Below are 27,659 nucleotides of genomic sequence, written 5' to 3'. Positions count from 1 at the left end.
TAAGTTGTCAGTGGGCGACGGGAGGAGACGGATGGGGGACAGACGGTAGCGACATGGAACCGCGTCCCGAACCCTGAGGTCCAGTGAAGGCGCAGTCTGCAGACGATGCTCGGGCCCGGACCCGGACCCGGACCCGGATCAGAGCCACGAGCGCGCGCAGCCCAGGTGGACGTGGACTGACGCTGGTAGAAACACAGTAGATGTTCCGAACGCCTCCAGCGGCGTCCTGACGTCATGGCCCGTCCGTCCTGCGGCCGCTGCGCGTCTCAGCGAGGACTTCCTCCCATTCACGCCGTCGTCGCGCTCCTCGCCGCCCTGGGAAGCTGCGCAGCGCTGGCGACGTCCCGTGCACCAGGTTAGTGAGAACAACCGCTGGCTCCGTCTGCAGCGGACGCGGAACCGGGCCAGGCCCGCCTGCGAGCGTCCGGTGAGTGACGGTGGCTCCTGACCCGCAGGAAGAGTCACCGCCTCATAATGAAGCTCTGCTGCGCATCAGCATTCAGGCTCCGTGGCTCCGGAGCAGGCAGGTAATTAAAGGGAGGCGAAGGAGCCCCGGCCTTTGTCTCTGAACCTCCCGACGAGTCCCAACCTGCGGCTCTCCTCCTGCTGCCATGGGAACCACCCGCCGGGCGGGTTTGGAGTCCTGGGGGAGATTTAGCGTGACAACACTTTGACTTTGATGCAGCAGGAACCAGGAGGCGGTTCTCAACGTGGACCCTGTGCCGCCTGTTCAATCGCAGGCGTTTTCTGCCAAGTGCATATGAAATGCTAAGTTTTTATTATGCAGCATTGTTAAATGAATACAGATGAAGAAAAGCCCCCAAGTGTTATAAATTGATCCCAAACAAAGGCCCACCTCTGCTGAGGCCTGTAAAAACTATAAACTATATTTACTGGGCAAATGCTTCACGCTTCAGTCTCCATCTGGTTCCAGGCCTTCATCAAAATAAATAATGAGAATCCGACTGACGGCAGCTCTGTGCACGAAACCGCAGCACCATCAAACGTAGAGGAAGTGAGCATCATGTAGTGCTGATGAACAGGACGAGCGTCGGTGATAAATCAACACGCGCGTCAGACTTTCGGGTTTTGCTTTCAGTGACTGTGCTGATCCAGTCCCTCAACGCAGTTCGTTCCTTTGGCGTTAAACAGCTGATTCAGCAGCTTCGCCTGTCAGCGACCGCAGTCGTATCACGTTATTTATCGGATGAAGCGCTCACTCATCCGTCTCCGTCGTGGGGTTTGGTCGGAGCCGCCCCACTTTGTTTACAGCTTCGGAGCCACATTTAGACGCGACCCCTCGTTCCCATGATTTAATGGCTGTGCTTTTTCTATCTCCTCTTTGCTGTGGCCTCAGCAGGGACTTTTCTGCAGGATCTGCCCGAGTACGAAGTGGTTCACCCCACTCGAGTGGATGCCAAAGGTCGCTTCCTGTCCCACTTCCTGTCCCACACTGCTCGGCGCGTGCAGCGCCGCGAGGCTGCGCGGGAGCCCGACTCGGACCGGGTCTTCTACCAGCTGTGGCACCGCGGCCGCCGGCTGCACTTTGACCTCACCCTCAACCGGCGCTTGCTGGCGCCGGGCTTCCTGACGGAGACGAGGTCCGGGGGCCTGGACCGGGCCCGGCTCCGCCCGCCCGCATCCGCCCTGTGCCACTTCTTAGGGGAGGTGTGGGACGAGGCCGCGGTCAAGGGGAGCGCAGCCATGAGCACCTGTGACGGACTGGTGAGTGCACAAGAACATAATGTGCGTGTGGTGTTCGTCAGGTGGAGGAGACGCCTCCGCTCTGAAGGATGAGCTCCGCGGATGAACAGACTGCTCTAAAATCATGACCCTGTGTTGTTGAGTCTTTAAAAGTTTCACCGGCTTTGTTTCACCTTGAAGTCATGATCAGCCTCCTTCAACCTCCCCTTTAATATTAATTATGTAACGCTATTCAGAATTTCATTTCTCTCAGGCGGTTTCTCTTTTCTTCAAGTAAACAAGTTTCATGTTTACACCTTTAACTCAACTCACTCAACCTCTTTGTGCTTCAGCTTCAAAGACAAAATATTTCCAGGAATTGGATGAAACGTTCTTATTCAAATCACCTCCGATCCGTTCCATGTGGTAAAAAGGCCTCGGAGCCGTGCGTTCTCCGTCGCCTGCAGGTGGAGGTGCGGTGATGGCTGCTTCGCCTGCTTCTCTGGCTCCGACACAGACCTTCTGCTGCAGCAGGCTGCGTGAGCGACCGGGCCGTTGTGTTGAGCCGCTGCAGACGTCTTGTGTGATGATCTTTTTCCAGGTGGAGCTTTGTGAGGAGTCGGTTCCTGTCCTTCAGCTGCGCGGCCGAGGTCGCTCTCATTGTCCTGCGAAGCAGAGGGTTCGTTCCTCACATGTAAAATTGATGCCTGGGAGCTCTGTCCCGAGCTTGAACCGCGTCTGACAGACACGAGGACGTGGTGTTGACTCACAGCCTCCTGGGGCTCTCAGATATTATTCTGTGTTTGCATCCAGTGTAAACGTGCTTCAGGTGCCTCCTGGTGGTTTTCATTCCCTTCATCCCCTGTTCTCATGTTGACAAAGGGTTGGATGTCTGTTAATACTCTGGAGCTTAGCGAGGGTCCAAACAGATACTGATCCACATCTGCAGAGGTTTCCTGTACAGTATGTCATTATTGGGGTTTGAGACGTGCCTCAATAACCAGGTAAAACCTCATAGGCCCAACGGAGCCGGAGGACAGAGAACCCGCTGGATGGAGAACATGTTTCATTACAAACATCACTGAGCTCAAGACACTGAAGAAGAAAATGACTCAGATTCAATATAGAGGGCAGGACGTTGCCTCGGTGGACAATCACCAGCCTCTGTCCTCAGATTGAGTTCTAGGATGAAAACTCTTCAGGAGGGAGAAGCCTGAGGCGGATCAGAACAGAGCCGCTGCTACTGACAGACAGGAAACAGGTGCTTCGGAAGCGCTTCCCTGCGTGAGTTAGTCTACGACAGAGCTCTCACTGAGTTTAACATTTCATGCCTGATTAGCTCAGCTTCAAGAGAGAAGCAAATCTGTGATTGTCCGGATCATTTTCAGTTTATGGAGACGTTTTACAGGAAACAGAAACCTGAAGCACTAATCTGCACCTCCACCGTCTCACCTGCAGCTCCACTGTGTGTGGAACCATGGCTAATTAATGTGGCTCCTCGTATTTACTGTGATTCTGCTTCCTAGCGATTCAGAGTCTGCCAATATCAGCGTTCGTGCAAAGCTTAAAACAGGCAGCGTTTGGTTTATTCATGCATATAAATATGGATGTTTCCATCAGAGCGTTCTGACAGAGGACCATGTTCCTACGAGCTCTGGGCCAAACTAAAACTACAGTAAGATAAGAAGTGAACTCTGTAGAGAGAGACACACACACACACACATGCACACATTATTATTATTATTATTATTATTAGCATTGCACATATGTCGTGTAAATAACAGTGCAGTGCGTTAAAGTAAAGTGCTGCAGGAAAAAGTTCTTTTACTGAACCTCTGCTCATGTTCCTTTTTTTACCTTGCGTAGCTGCTGTTCAACCCCCCATCACTGTCAGCAGGGATGATGTTTAGGCGCATGCTTTGATCTCTGATGCATTTGCTGCATTTGCTCTAAGTCTCATCCTGACGTGATCCTGCCGCGTGTCAGACGTTCTGGTTCCTCCTGTGTGAGAGCAGTAGAAACTTGCTCTGCTCAGCTCAGTTCAGCAGATAAACTACTGTAGGTGTCTGTACTGCAGCGCGGATCCGGTGCCGGTCTGTGGCAGCTGCAGGAGACGTATGCGACTGATGAGACTCATGACTGGGAATAAGAAGTAGGGAGCGAATGTTGGAGAGAGACGGAGTTTGTGTCTGCAGCCGTGACGCAGTAGCAGCATTTGTTTGACTAATCACTGAGGGGGAGCAGTAAATACAGGGAGTTTGCTTCGCTGTCAGCCGTGTTTTACTGAGGAGCTGAGCTGATGTCCAGCTCCAGCTTCGTTGGCTGTTTCAGCGCTGCTCGGGTCTGTTTGTGGATCTTTTCTTTGCATGTGTGACATCTGAGCCTCCTTCTCTCCAGACAGGACTGTTCGGGTTCTCGGGCCAGGAGTTTTTCATTCAGCCTTTGGAGCAGTGGAGCGACGCAGGCTCCGGGTCACCGGCTCACGCCGTCTACAGGCGTCACGTGTCTCCTCCCGCCTGGAACCCACTCCTGCAGCCGACCTCAGGGAAACGAGCTGTCAACGGTACCTGCGGAGTCAAAGGTAAGAGCGTTGGTGCTGGTTTGAAGCTGGACGAGGACGTCCCTCCACCATTAATTGTAAAATCACTGATCAGAGAGTGACCAGGGTGAAGATGATCCTCTTTTCCCTCGTGAAACTTCCTCCGCTTGAATAGTCGTAGAGGTCGGATGAATCCCAACAACAGCGACGTTTAGCAGCTAATAAAGCAGCTACTTTAAATTCAGAGTGAGCTTAAATGACCCTGAATGAGAATCGAGCATCGCAGAGATGTGCCCTGAATGTGAAGCGCTGGACACAGATTGGTTCTGGCCATTTCCTGCTCACGGACAGAAATAGAAATGATTCAAATTGTTATTATTTGTGATGTGAACAGACCGCTGGTGCGGCAGCATCACAGCAGCACGTACAGCGCCAGCGTCAGGCCCTTATTGACATGCAGACTAGAGTCAGTAGCTCCAAACGAGCCATTAGACACAAGCTCATTACATTCACTGATTCATAGCGTTTGACACATGAAGGCTCCGGACGCTGAGATAATAAATATAGGAAATGTCTCTGACACTTCACCTCCTCCACGTGGACCTGGACAGGACAAGGCTGATTAAAACAACCTTGCGCTGCCACTTTAAATGCGGAGGGAAATAAAATGGCTTGCAACAAACCTCGGCGGTTTGAATTTAACCCAGAAACATTTACTATGAAACCAAATCAGGACAATGAAGCATCACATTAGCACAGAAACAGCTCTGGTTAGAGTCACTAATGATCTTCTATTAGCTTCGGACAATGGTCTAGTTTCTGTCCTTGTCCTGTTAGATCTTAGTGCTGCATTTGATACAATTGATCATAACATTCTATTACAGACACTAGAACATAGAATCGGGATTAAAGGAACAGCACTGGGATGGTTTAAATCCTATTTGTTGAACAGATTCCAGTTTCTTCATGTTAATGAGGAATTCTCCACATGCACAAGGATTAGCTATGGAGTTCCACAGGGTTCTGTGCTTGGTCCAATTCTGTTTAGCCTATACATGTCTCCTCTAGGTGAGATTATTAGAAAGCATTCTATTAATTTTCATTTTTACACAGATGATACTCAGCTATATATGTCCTTGGAACCAAATGAAACAGATCAACTATTCAAAATTCAGGGTTGTTTAAAAGACATCAAATCCAGGATGTCCCAAAACTTCCTTCAACTAAACTCAGATAAAACCGAGATTCTTAGGCCTAAAAATCTGAGAGAGACACTATTGAGTCAGATAGCCACCCTGGATGGCATAACATTAGCTTCAGATTCTACTGTGAGGACGAATGACAGGACGAATTTAAAATTCTCCTACTCACCTACAAAGTACTCAATGATAAAGCTCCTTCTTATCTTAAAGACCTCATAGTTCCTTATGCTCCCAGCAGAACACTTCGTTCTCAGAGCACTGGGCTACTTGTGGTTCCTAGAGTATTTAAATGTAGAACAGGGGGCAGAGCTTTTAGCTACCAAGCTCCTCTCCTCTGCTGCTCCCTGTTCAGGTTCGAGAAGCTGACACACTCTCCACCTTTAAGATCAGTCTTAAAATCTTTTTTGATAAAGCTTATAGGTACTGTAGAGATGGTTCAGGTCACTGGCAATGATTGTTAGTCACAGGAACCATCTCTTAGTTAAGCTGCAATAGACATAGACTGCTGGAGGACTTAATTCATACCCTGAGCTCCTCTGTTTCCTTCTACCTCTTCTGTCCAAAAACCTCCCATCATTGTCCCATGTTTAACTAACCTTGTCTGTTTCTCTCCAGTAGTTGTGCTTCTCTCTCTCTCTCTCTCTCTCTCTCTCTGTTGTTGCTTGTTGTTGCTTGTTGTTGTTGCTGTGCTTTTTTTCTCTCTCTCTCCCCTCACCCCAGCCGGTCGAGGCAGATGGCCGCCCACATCCAGCCTGGTTCTGCTGGAGGTTTCTTCCTCGTAAGAGAGGGACTTTTTCCTCTCCACTGTTGCTGTCAAATTAAATACTTGCTGTATGTGGGATTTGTTGGGTTTAGTTGTGTGAGGTCTTAAACCTTAGTTTGTAAAGTGCCTTCAGATAACGTTGTTGTGATTTGACGCTATATAAATAAAATTGAATTGAACTGAATTGAATTGAATTGACACATGCAGTAATAATATGTTTAAGGATGAGAAGGACAGAGTCCGTGTACAAGCAGCGAGGCTCTGAGCAAGTTCAGGCCTTGAGCAAAGAAAAGCTGATTTTTCATGCAAGTTTTTAAGTTTATTTCCTCTCTGTGGAAAGTTTTTCCTCCTCTCATGAAATGGTTGAGTGTTGCTACAGTGGATGCAGCGTATGTCTGCTCCACGTCAGCTGGTCCCTGCCGTGCAGCGTATAAATAAGAGCTAAATCGCTGCCACTCGTTGGGGTTGAGGTTGTGCTCCGCTCTGCTTCGCTTTAAATATCTCCTCCTGACTCCATTCTCCAGGTTCGCATCAAGCTTTTGAAGACGAACGGGAACGCTGGGAGCGGCGGCAGCGGAGGCGCAGGAAGCGACTCCGCCAGCGCTCAGTCAGCAGAGAGAAGTGGGTGGAGACGCTGGTGGTGGCCGACCCCAAGATGGTTCAGCATCACGGCAGCAAAGCTGTGGAACGCTACGTCCTGGCTGTCATGAACATCGTGAGTTATTAGCACTGACTCAGTGTGAAGAGGGCGGGTTTCTATCAGCTATGAGGCCTGCAGGTCCCCGTCAGGCCTCGTTACTACATGAAGGTTACGTAAACAGGCTCTTTGTGCCTGAGTGGGGTTTTCCCACATGCTGCATGTCATGTCTGCTGTGTGTGATGCCCGTGGATCCACTCACCTGCCAGACAATATGAGAGGAAGCAGCCGCTTCGCTGCACATCCTGATCCCTGTTTAAAGCTCTGGGAGGCGTCACGGGAAGCAACCTCTTACCTGCGTCCAAACAATGAGCAGCGGCACCATCTTCCTCAGCTCCAGCTGCTCCATTGTCTCACAGCTGCGCGTCACAAGAAAAGCTCCGTATTTATTCTGCAACCGCGATCGAACAGAACCCGACCGGCGGCGTGGACTCGCTTTAACAGAAGACGCAGAGCGAAGCGATCTGACGGAGGGGACGTCTGAGCTGAAGCACAGCAGCTTTAAATGGCTGCCGCTCAGCTTTGTTCACAGGATGTGAGATAGACGGCCTGTGTACGTCCAGTATTTACACTCTATGCACCATGTGTCATTCACTAGTTACCTCATCACAGTAGCTTCAGACCAACGGGTAGATGCATCTACCTACTGCAGATACATATGTAAGTAAAGTTGTTCCTTCAGCAGCTGAGTCTGTCCTCATACTGTCTTTTCCATCATATTTACAGGATCGTGGTGATGTTGACCTTATTCTACAGTAATTGATACCGTTTCTCCCAGTTGGATTAATGCAGCCTTCAAACAGACTATTTTGCACAACGAGCCTAGAGGGAACCGTGTTGCAGTGAGGTGGAGGCGGGGGGGGGGGGGGGGGGGGGGTCGGACTGGTCTGAGCTGAGACAAAAGCCGCAGCGTCTTTTGAGCCCAGAGGTCAAAGGTTGAGTGAGTGTGAGCAGGAGCTTCGTGACCCAGTGACGCTCGGTGCTGCTGTGAGGTGATGCTCAGCGTTGCTGTGGGCTCCTCTCCTCTCACATGTTGCTTCCACAGCCTCCGTTAAGCGTCGCCGCGCCGACCTTGATGCTTCCTTCTCTCGTAATCAGCCCCACGTCGCCTGATTTCCACAGGCTTATTTAGATTCAGCCCGTGCTCACACTCCGTTCAGACGCTTGCTCATTAGGTTCTGATGCTTTGTATTCACATCGCAGGACCATCCTAAAAACATCTGATGAAAACACAAACTGGAGCTGAAAGCACAAATTTAAAGTCCTGAGTGACAGCAAACAAAGTGAAAGGTTATTGTGTGAAGTTTCTACAGTTACACAAGTGGAAAAGTAGGAAAGCTGTAAAAGTTCTTGACACAGGCTGAACGTCATTAACGCTTTCATGTTCATTCAGTTGTTGAATCCTTTTCTAGTCGTCTTCACTTTGAAAGACGCCTCTGAACTCAGTGTTCCATCGTCGGCTTCAAGTGTCAAAACAAGAGAAATTGTTTCTGAAAGGAAACGATTTCTTTTATTGGAGGACACTCAGGCCTCAGACTGGACCGCTGTGACTGTGATTTCAGAGTCTTGTGGTTATTGTTGGTTATTTTCTAATATATTATAGCTAATCTTGCAGCTGCTTATTGTCATTCATTAACCTTCATGTGTTTTTCAGGTAGCAGGTCTGTATCAAGATCCGAGCATTGGAAATGCAATCAACATCGTAGTGGTTCGACTCGTCCTCCTGGAGAAAGACGAGGTAAAGACTGAACCACGTGACCATATTTACTTCTCTGTTTTTTTAAGTTCTATCCATTATAGTTCAGGCAGCTGTAGTTTCTTAGCAACAGCTGGAGCTGGATGCTTCACATGTTATGCAGAACAAAGATGAGCCTGTTGCTTTTACACGTCTGGTCGCAAACGTCAAAGCTAAATATATCCCATAGGAACAGAATCTAAAGAGAGGAACAGACTAAAAGTGCAATCACCAGATCTCATCAAGGCTCCTTTTTCCTTCATAATTTGTGAGGAAAGAAATAGAAAGGTGACTTTTAAGGGAGTCACACGTTTGTCACATGGACCTGTGATGAACTGTGTGAGGGAAGTTTGTGATTGATTGATTCAGGAATTATTGTTGCAGTTAAAGGTGACTGACCACATGTAGTGAAGATGCCTTTGAACCTCAGTGGATGGAGCTCGCTGCATCAGCGTGCAGCTTGTGACTCCACCTTAAATTAACTTCCACTTCTCCTGGTTGGCAGCACTCGACTCCTCAAATAGAACCTCAGTGTTTCCGCTGTTGTGTCCTGCAACAGCTGATGAGGTGAACGGAGGAAACGGCCACGAAAGGCGTCATTCATCCAAAATCCAGCTCAATTTATGATGAAAGTTTCTCTTTTCATGAAGCAAAAGTAGAAAAGTTAGTTTTAATGAAAACAACGTGCGCTAGCTTGATTCTAGGCTCATTCTCCACGCGTATCACCAATATAAATCAGCTCACAGGATCTTCAAAGCACCCAAAGCCTCATTTATTAACAGAAGTGCTGATGGTGCAGTTTAGCTCAACCTCCTTCGCCATCAGATGCAACCACGTTTTCTGCCCTTTTCAAAACGCAGGACGACCTGAAGATCACGCACCACGCCGACAACAGCCTCAACAGCTTTTGTAAGTGGCAGAAGAAGCTGAACACGAAGGGCGACGAGCACCCGGTCCACCACGACGTGGCCGTTCTGCTCACCAGGTGGGTTGAATCCACACGTTGTGGCCGACGCGGCCTCGGAACCTGATCCGTGGGGTCTCCACAGGAAGGACATCTGCTCGGCCGTCAACGCGCCCTGTGAGACTCTGGGCCTGTCGCACGTGGAGGGGATGTGTCAGCCGCATCGCAGCTGCAGCATCAGCGAGGACACGGGCCTCCCGCTGGCCTTCACCGTCGCACACGAGCTGGGCCACAAGTAAGAGTTCAGCCCCACAGCAGCACCGTCACCGCCAGGGTCTGAGTCAGCCTGAAAAAAAGCCCGACGCCAGTGAGGGACGCGCGCACGTGTCAAATCACAAAAAATAATGTAGATTCTGCATCAGCTTCCACACACTGAACAAATATATTCACATCATTAAACTTTCTATCATTCATCAGTTGAAATGTCTTCCCAGAAGGGCCTGTGTTCGTCATTCCTGCAATTCACGGCCAGGGAACATATAAGAAATACATATATTCACACTGTAGCTCTGAGTGAAAAGCTTTGAATGTCGTATTCTTCTGCTGCTGTTACAATAAACTGTTTCTAATCCTCACTTCAAACGTACATCAAAGCTCACACACAAGCATATTTTAACAAAAGCCCAGGTAAAAAGCAGGAGACTGGGCTTTTGCATGAACGTTCAACAAATATTTTTTAATGCAAACATTTCTATTCTTTTCATTTGTCCTGTGAATAAACAGTAAGGAACCAGCTCTGTCACACATTAAAGCACACACAGTTCTCACCAGTTAATGAAGCTGAGCTCTGCCTCCGCCTTGTCCAACACCCAGTTATCTGGTCTCAGACATCGGCCCCAGTCAGGGTTCTGTGTGGTTCCGACCCAGTCGAGCACCGGCTGTAAACGAGGTGTTAAATCTGTCCACCTTTGTGTGAAGGTGCAGCCTCATCCTCCTGTTGCTGAGTCCTTTGCATGAAGATGCAGATGTTCAGCTAATTGTCTCGCGCTGAATGCAGTCTTGGTCTTGTTTACCTTCTGCTGCTGCGGCGCCGGCGTGGAGCGTGCTCCAACCCGCTCGGCGCCGCTCCGGGCTCCACTCACTTTAACCGCCCCCTCTGTGGGTTGTGCTCTTGTGTCGCAGCTTTGGGATTCCGCATGACGGCAACGGTAATGACTGTGAACCCATTGGGAAACACCCTTTCATCATGTCTCCACAGCTCCTGTACGGCACCTCGCTGCCCAGGTGGTCTCGCTGCAGCCGCCGCTACATCACCCGCTTCCTGGAGTGAGTCACACCTACGAGCACGCTTCTAGTCCTTTTGATTCTCCAGAGTGAACCTGCTTCACACAAACAGCAGCCGGCCGTTTATTATGACGCTCTGTGGTGTTTGTGTATGCACAGTTCACGTTTGCAGATTCTGATTATCTTCAGCGACGTGTTGTCAGATTAATGGACCCTCTGAACTGTCTGTCTGCTCTTTATCTGAACTGTAAATAGATGTTGGTGACATATTTTCTCTACAGTTGGATGAAAGTTGTAATTTATCAGCTGGAACGTCTGTCTCATTAAGATATTATCAAGCTTTTTAACATAATGCTCTAAAACACATTTGTCCGTATGAAGAGGAAAAATAATGAGCTGACGTCTGACATGCAGTCGGTTCCAGATGTTTAACTCACTGAGTGATGTGATGTCAACTCAGTCCAAAGAAAGCGCAGCTTCATGCAGGCGATATGTTTTGAGACGTTATTAATAGAAGAGGCGCTGGAGCCGAGACTGGAACTCGCATCGCTGTTCACCTTCAAAGGGTTAAATCAGGAAGCAGAGCTGCTCCGTGGAAACATCATCGCACACGCAGCGGTTTTTAAAAACACGCCTCATAAATAACAACAGCACAAAGCGTGAAGCTCCTTCCAGGACCGTGTGCGAGTCTGTCGAGCAGAGAGCAAACGGCACCGCCCCAGTTTCTGCTCCGAGCATCTGGAATGCATTTAGTGGGTGTCGAGCTCCTGAACGCGTCGCGGCTTCTTGACTCCACTGTGGAGAGAGAGGCCGTTCATACCAGTGGGCGAGCGATGCACAAAGTGTGTGTGTGTGTGTGTGTGTGTGTGTGTGTGTGTGTGTGTGTGTGTGTGTGTGTGTGTGTGTGTGTGTGTGTGTGTGTGTGTGTGTGTGTGTGTGTGTGTGTGTGTGTGTGAGAGAGTGTAGCTGCCTCAGCACCTACTGCACCTTCCTGTTCGCTGTCGGACAGATGTTTTAATGGAGAAGGAGCCGATCTTTTGCAGCTGCTGTGTTCATGGCGCCGGCGTGTTAATCAACATGCAGATGTGGATTTACTGTAGGTTTGAGGCATCTTTCATTTTTCCTTTCAGGGTCAAAGCTGTTGGAGGCGCCAGATAAGAGTCATAATTTGTGTTGGGACGAACTCGAGTAACTGTTCTACACCCGGAGCCCATGAAGCCATACAGTAGTAAAGACGTCCCACTGCCGCAGCCTGAATGTTTGACTGTTGACGTGATGCTAATGATTGAACCTCTTTGAGCCTCTGAAGGACTTTCTATAGAAACGCTGATGACGTGTGAGTGTGTGAAGAGGCCGTGAAGGTCGTGACCCGCCGCCCGCGTCCGTTTTTAGCTGCCGGGAGCCTAAATGCTCCGCGTTGCTGCTCTTTTATGTGCTGTTATTGAACACAGGACGCAGGAGGTCACGCTGAGCTGATCCCTCTGATACGGTCACGTACCGATTAGACGGACGCTCGTTAATACGCGCAGAGAAACTTTGTTCACAGGCAAAACCCCGTTTCACAGTCCTGATCTGCTCCATAGAGGAACTAAGGCCCATTTAAACAAGCGCAGATCACTTCACACTCTAATTCTATGGATTCAGGAAAAAGGGGTTTATTTAGCATAAATACCTGCAGGAAGGCTGCACTGAGGCTGTGTGGGATCTGATTGGACTGAAAGACTGCTCCGAAGGCAAGAGTTGGTCATGGAGAAGGTTTTAATTGCTGCTCTTTATGTCAGTCAGTGAGGTCACCTCATTTAATGACTTTCCTCCGGATCCATCGCTTCAGTATTCAGCTTTCATTTCTACAACAGAAAGTGACCAAATAGGACGGATTCCAGTGTCAGCGGCAAAAACAACAACTGCTCAGTGAAAGCAGCAAACGTCCGTGCAGTGACACAACATGGACCAGCAGATTAACACAACTGGACGTGTTTCCTGTTCAGGCGTCGTCCTGTCTCCCGCTCGTCTCGTGGCCCCCGGGCTTCTCCGCGCTCTGGGAGCGGCTCCTGGAGCTGGTCCTTGACCCCGGTGCAGCTCTGTGATTTCTCAGACGCTTTTAAATCGAGGTTTTCCTTGCGTTGGCATTATTAAATCAGCTTGAATTCAAATCCTCATCACAAACACGGTCCCGTCGTTTGGAAGCGTCGGCCCCGAGGGTCAAATGATCGATGTGCTTTTATCTGGGGTGAAATGAGCAGGTCACACGTGCAGGAGCCTGATTAAGCAGCGTCGGTGCCACAGACCGTTCATTGTGCTGCTTTGTTGTGTTGTGCATTGAGTGTTTTTAATTTAATTCGTCTCACAGGTGATTTAATTTGATCTGCACCCGTTAATTAGCTCTGTGCTTTGAATGTCATTCTGATTGACTGAGGTTGTCTGCGCTGAGCGCGTTCTCGCCCGCAGAAGCCGTGTCATGGCGAGTTGTAGAGAGGATAATTGCTTATTTGTGCCGGCGTCTTTTGTTGAGCACATGCACAAAGACGCAGGAGCGATTGGAGCCTTTTTCACTCGTCCACAGTGTTCAGCTCACGTGCAGCTTCTAAAGTAAAATGTTACTTTAGTTGACACCTTCAAGACCAACACGTCCACAACATCCATTTATTTAACAATGCTTTATAATTACAATCATGCTTGTCCACATTCACCTCCAGGACTCCTTCAGCACAAACTCATCCCGGTTTCACAGCTTCACTTCATCTTCATGCGTTTCATTAGAGACTGTCTAATTCCAGATAATCCCTGTGTCACGTTAGAGAGCGTGTCCCTTCAGATTTCAGCCCAAAGCAGATGAAGTCACTTTCTCCCACCGCTGCTCCTGTAACGTGCGTTCATGAAGCAGGCCGTTTCCTGCCGACCTGCTTTGATGCTGCAGACTTGAGGACTCGTCGGCGTGTCCTCACCACACCTCACTCTTCTCCTGTCATTTCTTCTTTTGCAGCCGGGGCTTCGGCTCGTGTCTGGATGATGCCCCGGCGAAGGATAAGCTGTCTCTGAACGCGGCGCTTCCTGGGGTTCTGTACAGCGCTACTCATCAGTGCCGGCTGCAGTATGGGTCCGGCTCCCTGCTCTGTGGTGACGTGGATGTAAGACGCTCCACAAAAACAAATCCTCCACACAAAGAAACTGTCTTGCACTGAAATTCTTACGGTTGTAGAATTCTCCAGATATATTCTATGAAAACAAAAGAATCATTACAGTCCAATGTTGAACACGTCCTTGAGCAAATAAGAGCCTGGAGAAGCAGGAGGAGTTATTTTGAGACCCATTAGAGTTTCTGGGTCATCAGTGCATCAGTAATATCCTCAGAGACCCCGGGACTGAGGGTTGTTGAGGTCCTAAAGCTGCAGGACGAGTCTGCAAGCGGCTGCTCCCTCAACGCGCACCCCATGAATGTTTATGGGGACTAAATAAATAAGAGGCCAAGTGGCAGCAATGACCTCAGCAAAGCAGGTGTTTTGGTGCCTAATGCTGTGAGTAATGACCCTCCTGTAACAGCTTTTTCTCCCGTTAGTGATTCATAATTTGCATGAACCCCCACGATGCAGTGTGTCCTTTTGAATGCTGGACTGATTCCACCTCATGGTCTCACACGGTTCTGTTCCCTTTGAGATTAAATACAACCTGCTGCAGCCAGAGCTCTGTGACCTCCAGGTTTTTACATCAGAGTCTTGTTCTTCCATGTTTCTCTCTCGCTCCTGCAAAGCATTGTGGGTGCTGCGCTGTGTCACGACGGCCTCCTCTTTTTGCATGGATCCCTTGGAACCGCACTGTGTGCACACTTTTGTATTATTTATGTGTAAATACCTCCCGATCTCCAGTAAATAAACCACTGATGCATCAGGGCACAGGAGCAAAGCTTGGACAGAGTCACATCCTGCAGGTTTAACCAAGGTCTGAAAAGCCTCTGTGTTCACATAGTCAAACTCTTGCATTCTTTATACCAGCAAGAACCTTCAAACTCTGACTATTTATTCCACCTCAGCACCGTCAGCCCTCTGACTGAAGGTGGAGTGGATGAGTGTTCATAGTAGTAGTGGGTGGTGAACTGCAGCGCGTCTAAAGGCTGCGGCCGGCGTGCTGACCTTCCTGTGCCCTCAGGACGTCTGCAGAACCCTGTGGTGCACCGTGGGAGCCACCTGCCACTCCAAGCTGGACGGCGCCGTGGACGGGACCGGCTGTGGCGAGAACAAGGCAAGTGGGCAACGGGGGGGGGGGGGGGGTCCGTGTTTGACTCAGGGATTCAGGTCATGAGTCGTTGATAATTTAGCTGATGCTGAAAGTGAAGAGTGAAGATCTGTGGCGCCAAATAGATGTTTTGACTTCTCTGGGTTTGTTGGAGGACACTTGTTATTTGATGCATTGTCTCACATGTTGGAACGGCTGTCGCGCGCATTAGTAGCGATGCTGCTAATGAGCCCCTCGCTGTGCTGTTCCAGTGGTGCTTCGGGGGCGAGTGTGTGGCGCTCGGGTTCCACCCCCCACGCGTCGACGGCGGCTGGGCCTCGTGGAGCGAGTGGTCGACCTGTTCCAGGACGTGTGGCGGCGGCATCGAGAGCGCCCGGAGGGAGTGCGACAGCCCAGTGTGAGCGCGCGCTCCGCGGTCCGTTCAGGCACAAGCAGACACGCACTGACCTCTCTCTGCCGTTCCTGCTCCCACAGTCCCAGGTTCAGGGGGAAGTACTGTCTGGGCGAGCGGCAGCGCCACCGCACGTGCCGCACGGCGCCCTGTCCCCACCAGCGCCCGTCCTTCAGGGACCTGCAGTGCAGCGAGTTCGACGCCAGGCCGTACAAGGGCCGCTTCTACACCTGGGAGGCCGTCATCAGCAAAGGTGAGCGGCCGCGGCGCCCGGCGCCTCCGCGGCCGCCGCTCACGCCTCTGTCCCGTCTCCTCAGTCCACCCGTGTGAGCTGCACTGCCGCCCGCTGAACGAGCGCTTCTCTGAGAAGATGCGGGACGCCGTCATCGACGGGACGCCGTGCGACGACGCCAGCGCCGGCCGGGACGTGTGCATCAGCGGCGTGTGTAAGGTGCGGCCCGGCTGCTCCTGCTCTGTGCACATGTGACATTCAGCATGACAATGAGCCTGTTGATGAGAGAGTGCGATGGCCGCTATCGGTGCTGATAGCGCGGCCCGTTGGACGGGGCCAAAATGCCATGTCGCTGATACGGACGCCGGCCTGCGGCTTCTTGACATTTAGTGGCATTTTTGTTTTCTGCCTTACTCTCACCTTTGTCTCCGAGTCACAGTCACATTTAAAGCTACTCCAAATCCGAGCATCCGCCAGTCTACTTATATAAGGATGTCAAGAGTAGCAAAGCTACAGTAGCTGCACTAAAAGCCTGCCGTGTGCTCCAGAACATAGGCTGCGACCACGTGATCGACTCCACGGCGGTGGAGGATCGCTGCGGCGTGTGTCACGGGAACGGATCCACCTGCACGACTGTGAGGAGGACGTTCGAGGACAGAGACGGACTCGGTAGGTTCCAGGCTGAAGCTGCCTGCGTTCTGAGGCCGTGACCTGCAGGATGCCTTTGTTTCTCCAGGGTACGTGGACATTGGACTGATCCCAGGCGGCGCCTGGGACATTCGCATCGAGGAGGTGGCGGAAGCGGGGAACTATTTGGCGCTACGGAGCGACAACGCCGACAGGTATTTCCTGAACGGAGGCTGGACCATCCAGTGGAGCGGAGAGTACAGGGCGGCTGGGGCGGTCTTCAGCTACGTGAGGACGGGACACCTGGAGAACCTGGTGTCCCCTGGACCCACCGTGGAGCCTCTGTGGATCCAGGTGAGGCTCATCAGGGAACTAGAAGTCAAAGAAATGAACTCTAATACATTGAAATGTGAAAGGAACTGAATGAAGGGATCGAAGCACAGCTGAAGCTGAGTTGTGTAGATTAACGACAAAGCAAAACCTTGAGTGCTTGAATTTGCTGCTGTGAGAACGTAGGAAATCATTTTTTATTTTAAAAGTTCCAGTTTCTCATATTTTCTAATCACAAAGCAAAGTACAAAAGTAGAAAGTTCATTATTGGATTCGTCAATAACTGATCATCATCTAACGAATACTCGTTTCCAGTCACGTGACTTCACATCGTGACCTTGACGTTTTCTGCGGTCGCAGCTTCTGTTTCAGGAGAAGAATCCAGGCGTGCGGTACGAATACACCATCAATCGCAACGCAGCCGAGGACGACGAGGCGTCGGCGCTTTTCTTCTGGAAATACGGTTCCTGGACCGAGTGCAGTGTTTCCTGTGGGGCAGGTAACGCGACAGGCAGCCATCTGTCGCGCTGGCTCCGTATTTTTCGGGACGTGAGGTGATTTTTGCTCTGCTGATTTGCTTCGGTGCAAAGTCTGAGCAGAGCTGCAGCGAGAGGCGTTTGATCAGAACGAGATCAGTGGCGACGAGATGTTGAAAACTCCACGTTTCCGACGTTGGACTAAAAATAAAGTGATGACGGCAGTAAGCAGAACTAATGACGCTGCCTGATTGCACTGGGGAATTATTGAGAAGTGTTTTAGAGGTGGTGGAATCTTAAGCCTGGTTTGTCCCGACTGGCCTTGAAGGCAGCTTTTATGTTACTGCTGTTCCTACAGCTCCATCAGTTGTTTAGTCTGAGCAGATTAACGCTTGCTTTATGTCTCCTGCTTCACGGAATGAAGACAGTTTCTGATGATACTTTAATTTTGTGTAACACACTCATGCCTTGTCTGCTCTTCAGGTGTTCAGAGGCAGATCGTTCACTGTGTGGAGAAGACCACTGGGATGGTGGAGGAGACCCACTGTGACCCTTTAACCCGACCTGCTGAGAACCAAACCCGCTGTGACAGGGATCCGTGTCCCGCCCTGTGAGTGAACGGACCGAAGCCACAGAACGGCTCCTCGGCGGCAGTCGCGCGCCGTGGCTGGTGATAAAGGCCGTGTCTGTGTTCAGGTGGTGGGTCGGCGAGTGGCAGAGGTGCTCGGCGAGCTGCGGCGCCGCCGGCGTGGCCGTAAGGACGGTGCTGTGCGTCCGCGCGCTGAGCGTGGACGAGCAGAGGACTCTGACGCCCAGCGACTGCGGCCACGTCCCCCGGCCCGAGGCCCTGTCCTCCTGCAACACGCAGGTGCGCTGCCCCTCGGACTGGGCGGCTGGCGGCTGGTCCAAGGTGGGTGCAGTGATGTGTGTTGGGGTGTTGTTCCGCTCCACGCTGACTGTGGCGTGGTGTCTCCTCAGTGCTCTCTGAGCTGTGGAGGCGGCGTCCGCCGCCGTAACGTGACCTGCTCCAGGAACACGGGGGTCGACTGCGACCCCCAGAAGAAGCCTCCGGCGCTCTCGGCCTGTCAGCTCCACCGATGCCCCGCGCTCCTGGATAATTTCGGAGACATGGACATTTCAGGGAGCGGGTTTTCCAGCACAGAAGTCCTGAACGAGATCAACTCCATACCCGAAGCCAAGCCTCCCAAACACAGCAGAGCTCAACCACTGAATCCTAATTACGCACATCACAGCGCTGAGGCAGATGTTCACAACAACAAGATTGAAAACGTCGACAGAGTTGTTCAAGTCGATGACTTTTACTACGACTATAACTTCATCGACTTTCATGAAGACTTGTCGGATGACTTTGGGAGCGACGGCGGGGACGCGCTCTCATTTAATGCTTCACAGGAGGAAAGTCCAACAAACAGTGTAAAAGGAAACGTCGCCACGGAAACAGGAGCGCCCACAGCTTCTTCAAAGCCCACTTTGAGAAGTGAGGAGACGAGGAGGAGGAATCTGGACAGCGCGGAGGAATCCTCTGAAGACGACTTTCTCTCCGAGGACTTCCTTCTGCCGGTGTCCAGCTCTGCTCCGCCGCCGTCCACGACGCAGCATCCACAAGGACCGGACAGACGTGAGGCTCGGAGGCCTGAGAGCACCAGCACAGCGCCTCTTTTCTCTACGAAGGAGCCGTCACGGGATGCGAGAACGGGACAACACGGGGACAGTTTAACGGAGGAGGACGATGTGAGAGCGGCTCCTCAGCATCAGACCACTATCAACCCCGTCGCCCAAACAGCGGCTGGGATGGACGAGCAGAGTGCACTGGGTCCAGACGCCTTCACAAACCAGGACGTTGTGGAAAGTCCAGAACCTGAAGTTCAGCTGGACGGAAGTGTTTCAGAAATACCTCAATCAACCACCGGGTCGACGCAGCTCCCAGAAGCCTTGAACCTGGACCCCGTGGCCTCGCATCAGACTCTGCTTCTTCTGTCTTCTAACCTTGACCTCAGCACAACCTCACTTCCTGCCTCGGAGGAATCCACTCGGTCCCACGGTTCCTTTCAGCAGATCTCAGGGATGGAGGAGGCTGCAGCCTCCGCGTCGTCTGATGGGACAGAAAGCAGGTCTCCTGCACAGCTGGAGGGAGACGCTTCGCCTTCTGCCTCAGACCCGATGCTCACTGAGCCTGGACCTGGAACTGACTCCACATCTCAGCCTGCTGTGGGAGGCAGCAGCAGCTCCTTTGCAGGAACGCCGCCCGGTACAGCTGCTCCTCCTCCTCCTCCTCCTCCTCTGTGGCCCGTTCCAGTAGCGACCACTGCTGCCTACTGGGTCGCTGGCAGCTGGAGTGATGTGAGTGGGTCTCTTTTGATTTCATTACGCTGCCTTTAGAACTTCTGTCTGGTTCTCCCTCTAGGGCCTGGAGCCACAGCAGCTGATTTTGACCTTTGACCTAGATCAAAGCTTTGTGTGGTAACCCAGTGTTTCTTGCCGTGCACCTCGGGTAGTGCTCCACCACCTGTGGCCTCGGCGCCGTCTGGAGGACTTTATCTTGCAGCACCGGTTCAGACGCCGACTGCGATCCGGCCGAGAGGCCGGCGCCGGCTCAGCAGTGCTACCTGCGCCCCTGCTCCGTGTGGAAGGTTGGCGAGTGGAGTAAGGTGAGAATAATGAGCCTGATTTTTATTAGTTCGTATCCAGATGCGCCGCAGGCACTGAAGCTGTGCTACGTCTGGTAATTACAGTGCTCCAGCAACTGTGAGGGTGGCGTTAAGTCCCGAGAGCTCCACTGTACCGACATGCGGGATCAAAGGCTTCTCCGACCTTTCCACTGCAGGGCCACGTCCCCCAGGCCACAGACACGGGCCCCCTGTAACCTCCAGCCGTGTCTCCAGTGGTACAGCTCCTCGTGGGGTCAGGTGAGGAGCAGCGCACGAAGGCAATATTCAGAGTTGTGTTCCTGAAAATTATCTGTGTGTGTGTGTGTGTGTGTGTGTGTGTGTGTGTGTGTGTGTGTGTGTGTGTGTGTGTGTGTGTGTGTGTGTGTGTGTGTGTGTCAGTGCTCTGAGTTGTGTGGAGGAGGTGAGCAGCAGCGAATAGTCACCTGCCCTGAGGACGACCGCTGTGACAGGGCCCTTCAGCCCAGCAACATCCAAGCCTGTAATACTCAGACGTGCTTTCAGTGGCTCACTGGTTCCTGGGGACAGGTAACACACACACACACACACACACACACACACACACACACGTGCCAAAGTCATGCAGGTAGTAATGTAATAATGTCATCACAAAACTCACACTATTGGGACCCAAGTATTTTATTCAGTCTCACAGTAGCAGATAATCCTCTGATTCACAATTGCACATACAGTATTGCACCTTAATATTAGATCATTTTAATCCCAGGAACTGATGCAAACAGGATGTGACAACCCATCAAGTCCAAAACGCTTTATTATCTGCACACCAAAGCAAAAAGGAATTTAATTAGGTACTTTACTGGAACACTTAAATTTATAACTGACACTTCAATTTATTTTCTTTTGCTTCAACACATTTCAGGCTGTTTTCACTTATAGTTCTATACATAGAGTTCTTCCTTTTTATTGTACCAGTCCATTAAAAGGTTTGTTCCTACGTTGCAGTGTTCCGCTTCCTGCGGCGCCGGAGTTCAGCACAGACTCATCAAATGTGTTGACACGAAGGCGGAGGCAGACGAGGACGTGGATGCAGCTCAGTGCGACCAGGAGCTCAGACCTGAGAGCACCCAGAAGTGTCACATCCAGGAGTGTGAGAGCACAGCTGGTGAGCATGAGCTCCGTGTGAACCTGTGGAAGAGGGGCTTATTAATGCTTCTTATGTGGTTGTCATGACGGCACGTCTCTAAAAAGACTCACAAGGCTGATGAATCCTGAGATTTGCATTTTGCAGCTGTGAACATCAGCATTTTATTGGTGGTTTGATTAAAGGCCTCATGTGGAGACCGAGGACGAAGAGGTTCATCCTTCAGGGTCGTTCAAGAAGTGAGACTGTTAGTTATATTAGATCATAAAACATAAATGCAGCCCGGCTGCTGTCAATCTGACGATGACCATCTGCAGACTGGTGCTGCGCAGTCTCTGCTCTCTTCTTTCACTCCAGTTTGGTTTCACGGATCGTTGACTTAGCAAGTAACTCAAGCATAAGCCTCACTTTACTTCCGCACAGACTTCTCAGTGGAAAACAGCCAGAGACCCGTCTGCTGCTCAGAGCATCGCCCTTTAATCTATGAATGCTATGTTAGATGATTATGCAGATTCATATGTTAATCCCACTTACCTTGGAATTTGAAGGTATAGGATTAAACTCTAGTGTGTTATAGTGTTGATGCCTCTGGCTTTATTTCTGTTCTTTGCCAAATAGAGCAGAAGCATCTGGAATAACCATTGGTGTGAAGCAGTGCAAATCAGAAGAGGGGCTCAAAGACCTGGGAGTGTGTCAGTCAAACTGAAAGCCTCGCTATTGTCAACTGAGCATTTCCACATTGTTGTATTAACGGCTTGATGCTGAGCCTGAGCCTAAACTTGAGCCTGACTCTAAACTTGAGCCTGACCCTAAATCTGAACCTAAACCTGAGCCTGATCCTAATCCGAGCTTAAACCTGAACCTAAACCTGTGTCTAAACCTGAGCCTGAACCTAAACCTGTGCCTAAAACTGAGCCTGATCCTAAACCTGAGCCTGAACCTGAACCTAAACCTGTGCCTAAACCTGAACCTAAACCTGTGCCTAAACCTGAGCCTGATCCTAAACCTGAGCCTAAACCTGAACCTAAACCTGTGCCTAAACCTGAACCTAAACCTGTGTCTAAACCTGAGCCTGAACCTAAACCTGTGCCTAAACCTGAGCCTGATCCTAAACCTGAACCTAAACCTGTGTCTAAACCTGAGCCTGAACCTAAACCTGTGCCTAAACCTGAACCTAAACCTGTGTCTAAACCTGAGCCTGAGCCGAACCCTGAGCTTAAACCTAAACCTGTTCCTAAACCTGAGCCTGACCCTCAACCTGATCTTAAACCTGAGCCTAAAACGAACCCTAAACCTGAGCCTGAGCCCGATCCTATACCTGAGTAGGAGCAGCGTCCTTTGTCCTGTTGACAGCAGCACTGTGTCACCAGGACTCTGCCAGTTGTGTAACGATGCCGCATTAGAGCAGTGGAAAAGCTGAGTTCAGCGGCCTCAAAGATGCCCTTTGTTCAGCGGCATGTGGAAGACGAGCTGCAGGGTTTTGTCCATAGTTACAACTGAAGAAGGGCTTTGAAACCAAAGCAAATATGCACCGCAGTAATTATAGGTCTCCTCCAGCCTGAAACGCATCATTCATCATTTGACATTTCCGTCGTACTTTTGTCTGAGCCTGACTACAAACTCTGCCTCTCTGTAAACAGTAGTCTGCATGCGGCTTTTCGTAGACGCTCACTAGAAATGTTTCCACTTTTGCCCGACAGTTGTATTTTTCTGCCAGTTCTCTCTCCCTCTTGGTTTTTCAACCTTGGTGCTCGTCATTATTCCTCCTAGAATCCGCTTGCTGGGTTTGAGTCACAATCTTAATTGCCCTTGGGAGATAATTTATGCTACAGCTCCTGATGATGACAAAAGCCCATTTGTGAGTCCCGTTATAATAACCCCACAGTCTGAACTACAGCTTCCATATTTAAACGCTCTCCAGCTCATACGTCGTGTTGACTTTCTCACTCACTTGTCTGATTTAAGCCGCAGCAAGTCACTGGCATTTCTGTGCTGTACATCAGATACGAGCGCCGCGTTCGCCGGCGAGCAGCGTCTCTGTCGAATGGCAGCTTTGCTGACATTTTGAAGGCATGGAGGTATAAAAGTGTTATCGTAAATATTTGAGGCGTATGATAATGTGGCAGCAACAGCTGGCGCTCGGTTAATGACTTGTGTGTTTTGCTCCGATCAGATGGCTGCGTTTGCAAATACTCTTTTTCTTCCCCGGTGCCAAACGAAGCTGATGGAGCCTCCGCATCAGCGCCCTGAGCAGCAATTAGCTCCCTCATCACTTAAATACAGCGCTCCCCCCCCCCCTCGAGTGACTTGGAGGGTGGGAGCCTCGACGCTGCACCTGCGTGAGCTCTGGACGTGGATGTGATGCTTCGTTCCTCTCATACCTGAGATGCTTTGCGGTTTGTGGTGATTAGCGGCATTCGTTTGCTCAGCGAATAACGTGACTAGCTGCTTCCAAAGCTTAACTCGTCCAAGCTGCCGCCACGAGGAAGCCGCTCCTTAATGGATGCAGCGCTGTCGCTCGTCCTGCGGCCGCGGAGCAGATATTCATTCAGAGCCTTTCTGAAGCGAAGCATTGAGCAGAGGTCAGTGCATCTGCTGAATATGGAATTATAAGATCATTAGACGCTGAGTATCGCTGTAGATCTGAATAAAGGCTTATGAGGTTTATGTGACATTTAATAAAATGAACGTATTCAGCAGCCTGATCTGATTGGAGCAGGACTGAACCAGGCCCAGTCGCGTGACCGAACGCTGGTTCTGCTCAGAGCAGGACGATGTGGCCGCTGGACGACGTTAGCGCGTCGCTGTGAGGCTGAGCCTGAGGAGGAGGTGACGCTAATGTTTGTCTCTCACACCTGCTTTCTCAACATGGGATGAGAGATAATACGACATGCAGCGGCTGACGGACGCCGCGTCTCGCTCCGCGTTAGCAGCCTGTGATGTGATTCTGTTATTTCTGGGGCCTCTAAAGAAGCACACAGGCCTCCGCAGCTACAGTGCATGCACACGTAGGTATTGTTTTACACAACATATTAAAAGGTATCTGAAAGTCATTAATGTACGTAATGTTTCAAAGCTATGTTTTCAAATGTAGAGAGCAGAAAATTAATAGTTGATTAAAAAGCGTAACCGAGTCGCGGCTTCGACGCTTCTAATTAAATTTCAGCACTCGTCTGATGAAGCAATTTATTTAATTGCTTTAAGTAATTGAAAAGCTTGTTAAAAACCAAACTGACACGCAGTTGTAGGCGGCGAGAAGGTTTCTCTACGCTTGAAGAAGCGTCCGTGCAGACGGAGCAGAACGAGGTGGAAGCAGCCGCAGGAACACGCGTTCGCTCTAATAACATGGTGTTCCACAGTCGCTCCTGTTTCCAACACGCTTCGGCCGCGTTGGTTCCACTCTTGTTCTGCGCTGGTGCTGTTCTCCGCCTGTGGCCCTCGAAGCAGCAGTGAAGGAAGCGGAGACGGGACGTCCCCGTTTATGCTCCGTGCGCTGGACAGCGATTCAAAGATAGAACGCGGGGGAGAATCGCTGATAACAGGAAACGAGTGGACTGTGCTGCAGCTGTGACCTCTGTGCAGCCACGGATGTGGGGGAGTCTCTCTGATGCGGTGAATTCTGGAGGTCTGGTTCAGAGGCGCATTATGTAAACGCCCAGAGCTGAACTGATGCAAGACTGTCGCTGAACTTAGCAATTCCACGCTTCCTGACGTCCCTGAGGTCTGAGTGGGCACAGATCTCCCTCCCTGAGGTCTAACTCAACAAGGTGAAATCATTGGATGCATTAAAATTCATTTGTCCCGCACACTATTCATCCCCACTATTCTGAAGTTTTAGTGAAAGCTGCTCAGGACCTCGAACCCTCAGAGGGAGGATCAGCGCAGCCTTTCCTGCAGCAGCACCCTCTGCTCACATCAGGCCTCGGCGTCTCAACACTGGATGTGGAGGATCAGTGAACACGTTACTTATTAAAGCAACAGATGGAGATGAATTCAATGTTTAATATTTGTGTCTGCAGTCGTCAGCAGCTCTGACTCTAAACCGTCTAACTTTCTTGTGAAGATTCCAATTCGAGGTGAAGTTTGACTGTTTCAAAGAGCACAGAGACCCAAACTTTCTCCACTTGGGCCCATAAACATTGAGTTGGAAGGATTTTTCTGCAGCTGGTCTACAGTAGTCTAAGTCTGTGGAAGACATCAGCTGCTGCTCTGCTGTCTTTACTCACCTCAGCAGAGATGCAGCAGGAAAGCGTGGGTCGCGTTTCCCTCACATCAAGTCAAATGAAAAGACAGGAGGCGAAGCTAAGCTCGTTCTGCATCAACCATCATCGGATCAGAAGATCTCCGCATTGTCTGTGTTGAATCCACTATGATCTACGTTGGGTGACTTCCTCATGTTCCCTCTTGTCTCTTTCTCCTCACACAGGAGGCGTTTGCCTCCGTGACAGGCTCCCCGTTCGTCTGTGCCAGACGCTTCGCTGGCTCCGACGCTGCCTCCAACCCACCGTCCGCGCTCAGTGCTGCCGAAGCTGCAGCCAGCGCTCGCGTCCCAGCGGCGCGTCCCAGCGCTGAGGAGCCGAGGAGCCGAGGAGCCGAGACGCTGAGGAGCCGCCAGCCGCTCGCTGCTGATGAGACGACGACATCTGAGCCCGGTCCGACTTTTCCACTTTACACACACACACACACACAAGTCCGTATTTACATCTTTACATCTAGGTGGGGACTCACCATTAACATATTGCCTTCCCTAGCCCTTAACCATGACAACTAAAGGCATCAAACCTTTGCTCTAATCCGAAGAAAAACTCAATTCTAACCTCAGCCCTAAAATCACATGTTGACCATTAAAGCCATCGGACTGTTGGGGACCTCCTAAGTGTCCCCACGTTGTCACCTTGATAGGAAAAACATGGTTTCTGGTCCCCACGTCAAAGGAAAAACAAGTACACACCCAACACACGTACACACACACGATGCTTTTGAAGCCGCTCCTAAACAGCTGCATAGTTATTTATTACACAGGGCTGAAGTTAATTGGGAACATTACAAAGTGTAGCCTCTCTCTTTTTGCAAAACAATGAGAATGTAAATATTCATTTGGAATTTTCATAATGTACTGAATGACATGTTATGAATCTAGAGTAATTTGTAGATAAGTAATTTTAGATACCAGGCTACAAAAGAGAAGATTCTCTCTGTGGCAGGTTTAAAATGCATTATTAACCAGTTATTAAAGCTTTCATTACACTGACAGCAGCAAACTGTGCAGGTTCTGAACAGTGGTGTGGTTTTATGTGGACTCTAGGGCATCGATAAAGGGAAAATGTCGATGCAGACGCCTTGTCCACGTTAACAGGAAAACACTCAGTCACCAATTCTCCTTTAAACATTTATTATTACAAGCAAAGTGCTCAAAATCCCCAAATGGTGCTTTTCTGAAAGCTTCTTCATAATCCCTGAAGATGAAAAGGAAAACAAATCTATCCACTTTAAAAGCCTGTTTCTCAGCTAATACTGAACTTCCTGGGTTTCAGGAGTCGTTCTTGTTTGTGTGTGTCAGGAACAAATGTGTGACGTCACACACTTTAATATGAGTCATAATTGGAAAACATCATCAAGCTTTAATAAAGTGTATGAAGGAACTAGTACAAAACCTCCTGAGTTCCCTGTGCAGGAGCAGAACTCTGGTTTTCAGAGTCATTGTTAGCAGCGACACGTTTAGGTTCAGTTCAGGCTTTTCAGCAGGAAATGAGAAGCGGCTCAAACTTATTATTGGCGTCCAGGCGAGGCAGCAGCAGCGCGTCGCCGGCTCCTACGAGCCTTCAGGAAGGTTCACGAGTTGAAAAGCCTTTTGATGCATTGAATAAAACATTTTAAGGAGGAAGAAAATCTATTTTGTGTAAAACATTGTAAAGATAAGACCGAAGCTCGTCTCATGAATAAAGGTGAGGAAACGGCGCTGCAGCTTTAAAGTCCGCTGAAAGTCGTATTCCTTTAAGTTTTTTCCTCCTCTCCTTGAAGTTTACAGGTTGGTTGTTGGAAACGAGCTGAAAGTTCAGTTTGATGCAGCTCAGATCTCAGATGTCCTCAGGTGATCGAACCGTTAACCTTCATTCTCTGGTGCTACGCTGCCGCTGCAGCAAATGCGGAGTTTACAGGAAAATACAAAGACAGGTCTGAGATGATGACATCTGACCTCGGTACATAACCAACCGTACAGTTTGCATAGCAGCAACTGGGACCAGCGCGAAAACACGAGTTACTCCCAGACAGGAAGTGTATAAGTGCATGTAAGACACACAGAATATGTTGTGCTTGTAAAACCAGCGATGCCTCCTGACTTTCACTGATGAACTGGATAATCATGGGAGGAAAATAGCGAAGGGCCGGTGTCACTGACTGCATCTGCGTTTCATTTCCAAACATGTTGCCGCTCTCTGATGTGACTGCGTGACTCCAATCGTCTGCTGTTGGTTTATGTTTGTTGGTTACTAAGCACAAAGTGTGGCCGTCAGCCTGAACCACGTTCTTCAGGAAGGAAAAACTGAACGTTTCAGAGAACTTTAATCTGTTAAAGCAGCCACGGATCCAAAACATTCCCACTGTAAACTTCATTTAAATAAGCAGTTGATACCAAACATCTCTTTCTTGATTAATCAGTGACGTTATTACATATGGATATTCATATGCTGAGCTTTATACTAAATAAAACATGTCAAACTGGTTTTATGGCAGTGGTCTTTTTAAAGGAATACTCATCTAATTTGTTGGTAA

At 50.1% G+C, this 27,659-nt stretch overlaps 1 protein-coding gene across 2 annotated transcripts; it reads left to right on the top strand.

Moving 5' to 3' along the window:
- Position 1: 1 nt before the first annotated feature.
- Positions 2-27,609, top strand: LOC114851810 (A disintegrin and metalloproteinase with thrombospondin motifs 7). Of its 2 annotated transcripts, none has more exons than XM_029143572.3 (24): positions 2-355; positions 1,361-1,725; positions 4,081-4,264; positions 6,712-6,902; positions 8,539-8,622; positions 9,480-9,604; positions 9,669-9,818; positions 10,706-10,849; positions 13,791-13,935; positions 14,951-15,043; positions 15,289-15,434; positions 15,512-15,681; positions 15,746-15,879; positions 16,209-16,329; positions 16,397-16,641; positions 16,978-17,116; positions 17,577-17,703; positions 17,790-18,003; positions 18,072-19,454; positions 19,610-19,762; positions 19,847-20,020; positions 20,162-20,308; positions 20,747-20,906; positions 25,312-27,609. In XM_029143572.3, the coding sequence occupies exons 1-24, from the start codon at positions 235-237 to the stop codon at positions 25,455-25,457; spliced, it is 5,061 nt and encodes a 1,686-aa protein (XP_028999405.1). In that variant the 5' UTR covers positions 2-234; the 3' UTR covers positions 25,458-27,609. The 2 variants fall into 2 exon arrangements, with proteins under 2 accessions (XP_028999405.1, XP_028999404.1); XM_029143571.3 differs by having other exon boundaries at positions 3-355; positions 1,358-1,725.
- The last annotated feature ends 50 nt before the right edge of the window (positions 27,610-27,659 follow it).

Source organism: Betta splendens, chromosome 3 (genome assembly GCF_900634795.4).
Source record: "Betta splendens chromosome 3, fBetSpl5.4, whole genome shotgun sequence".
Classification (NCBI taxonomy): Eukaryota; Metazoa; Chordata; class Actinopteri; order Anabantiformes; family Osphronemidae; genus Betta; species Betta splendens.
The sequence above is the reverse complement of the archived record's forward strand: the minus strand, read 5'-3'. Positions and strand labels throughout refer to the sequence as shown.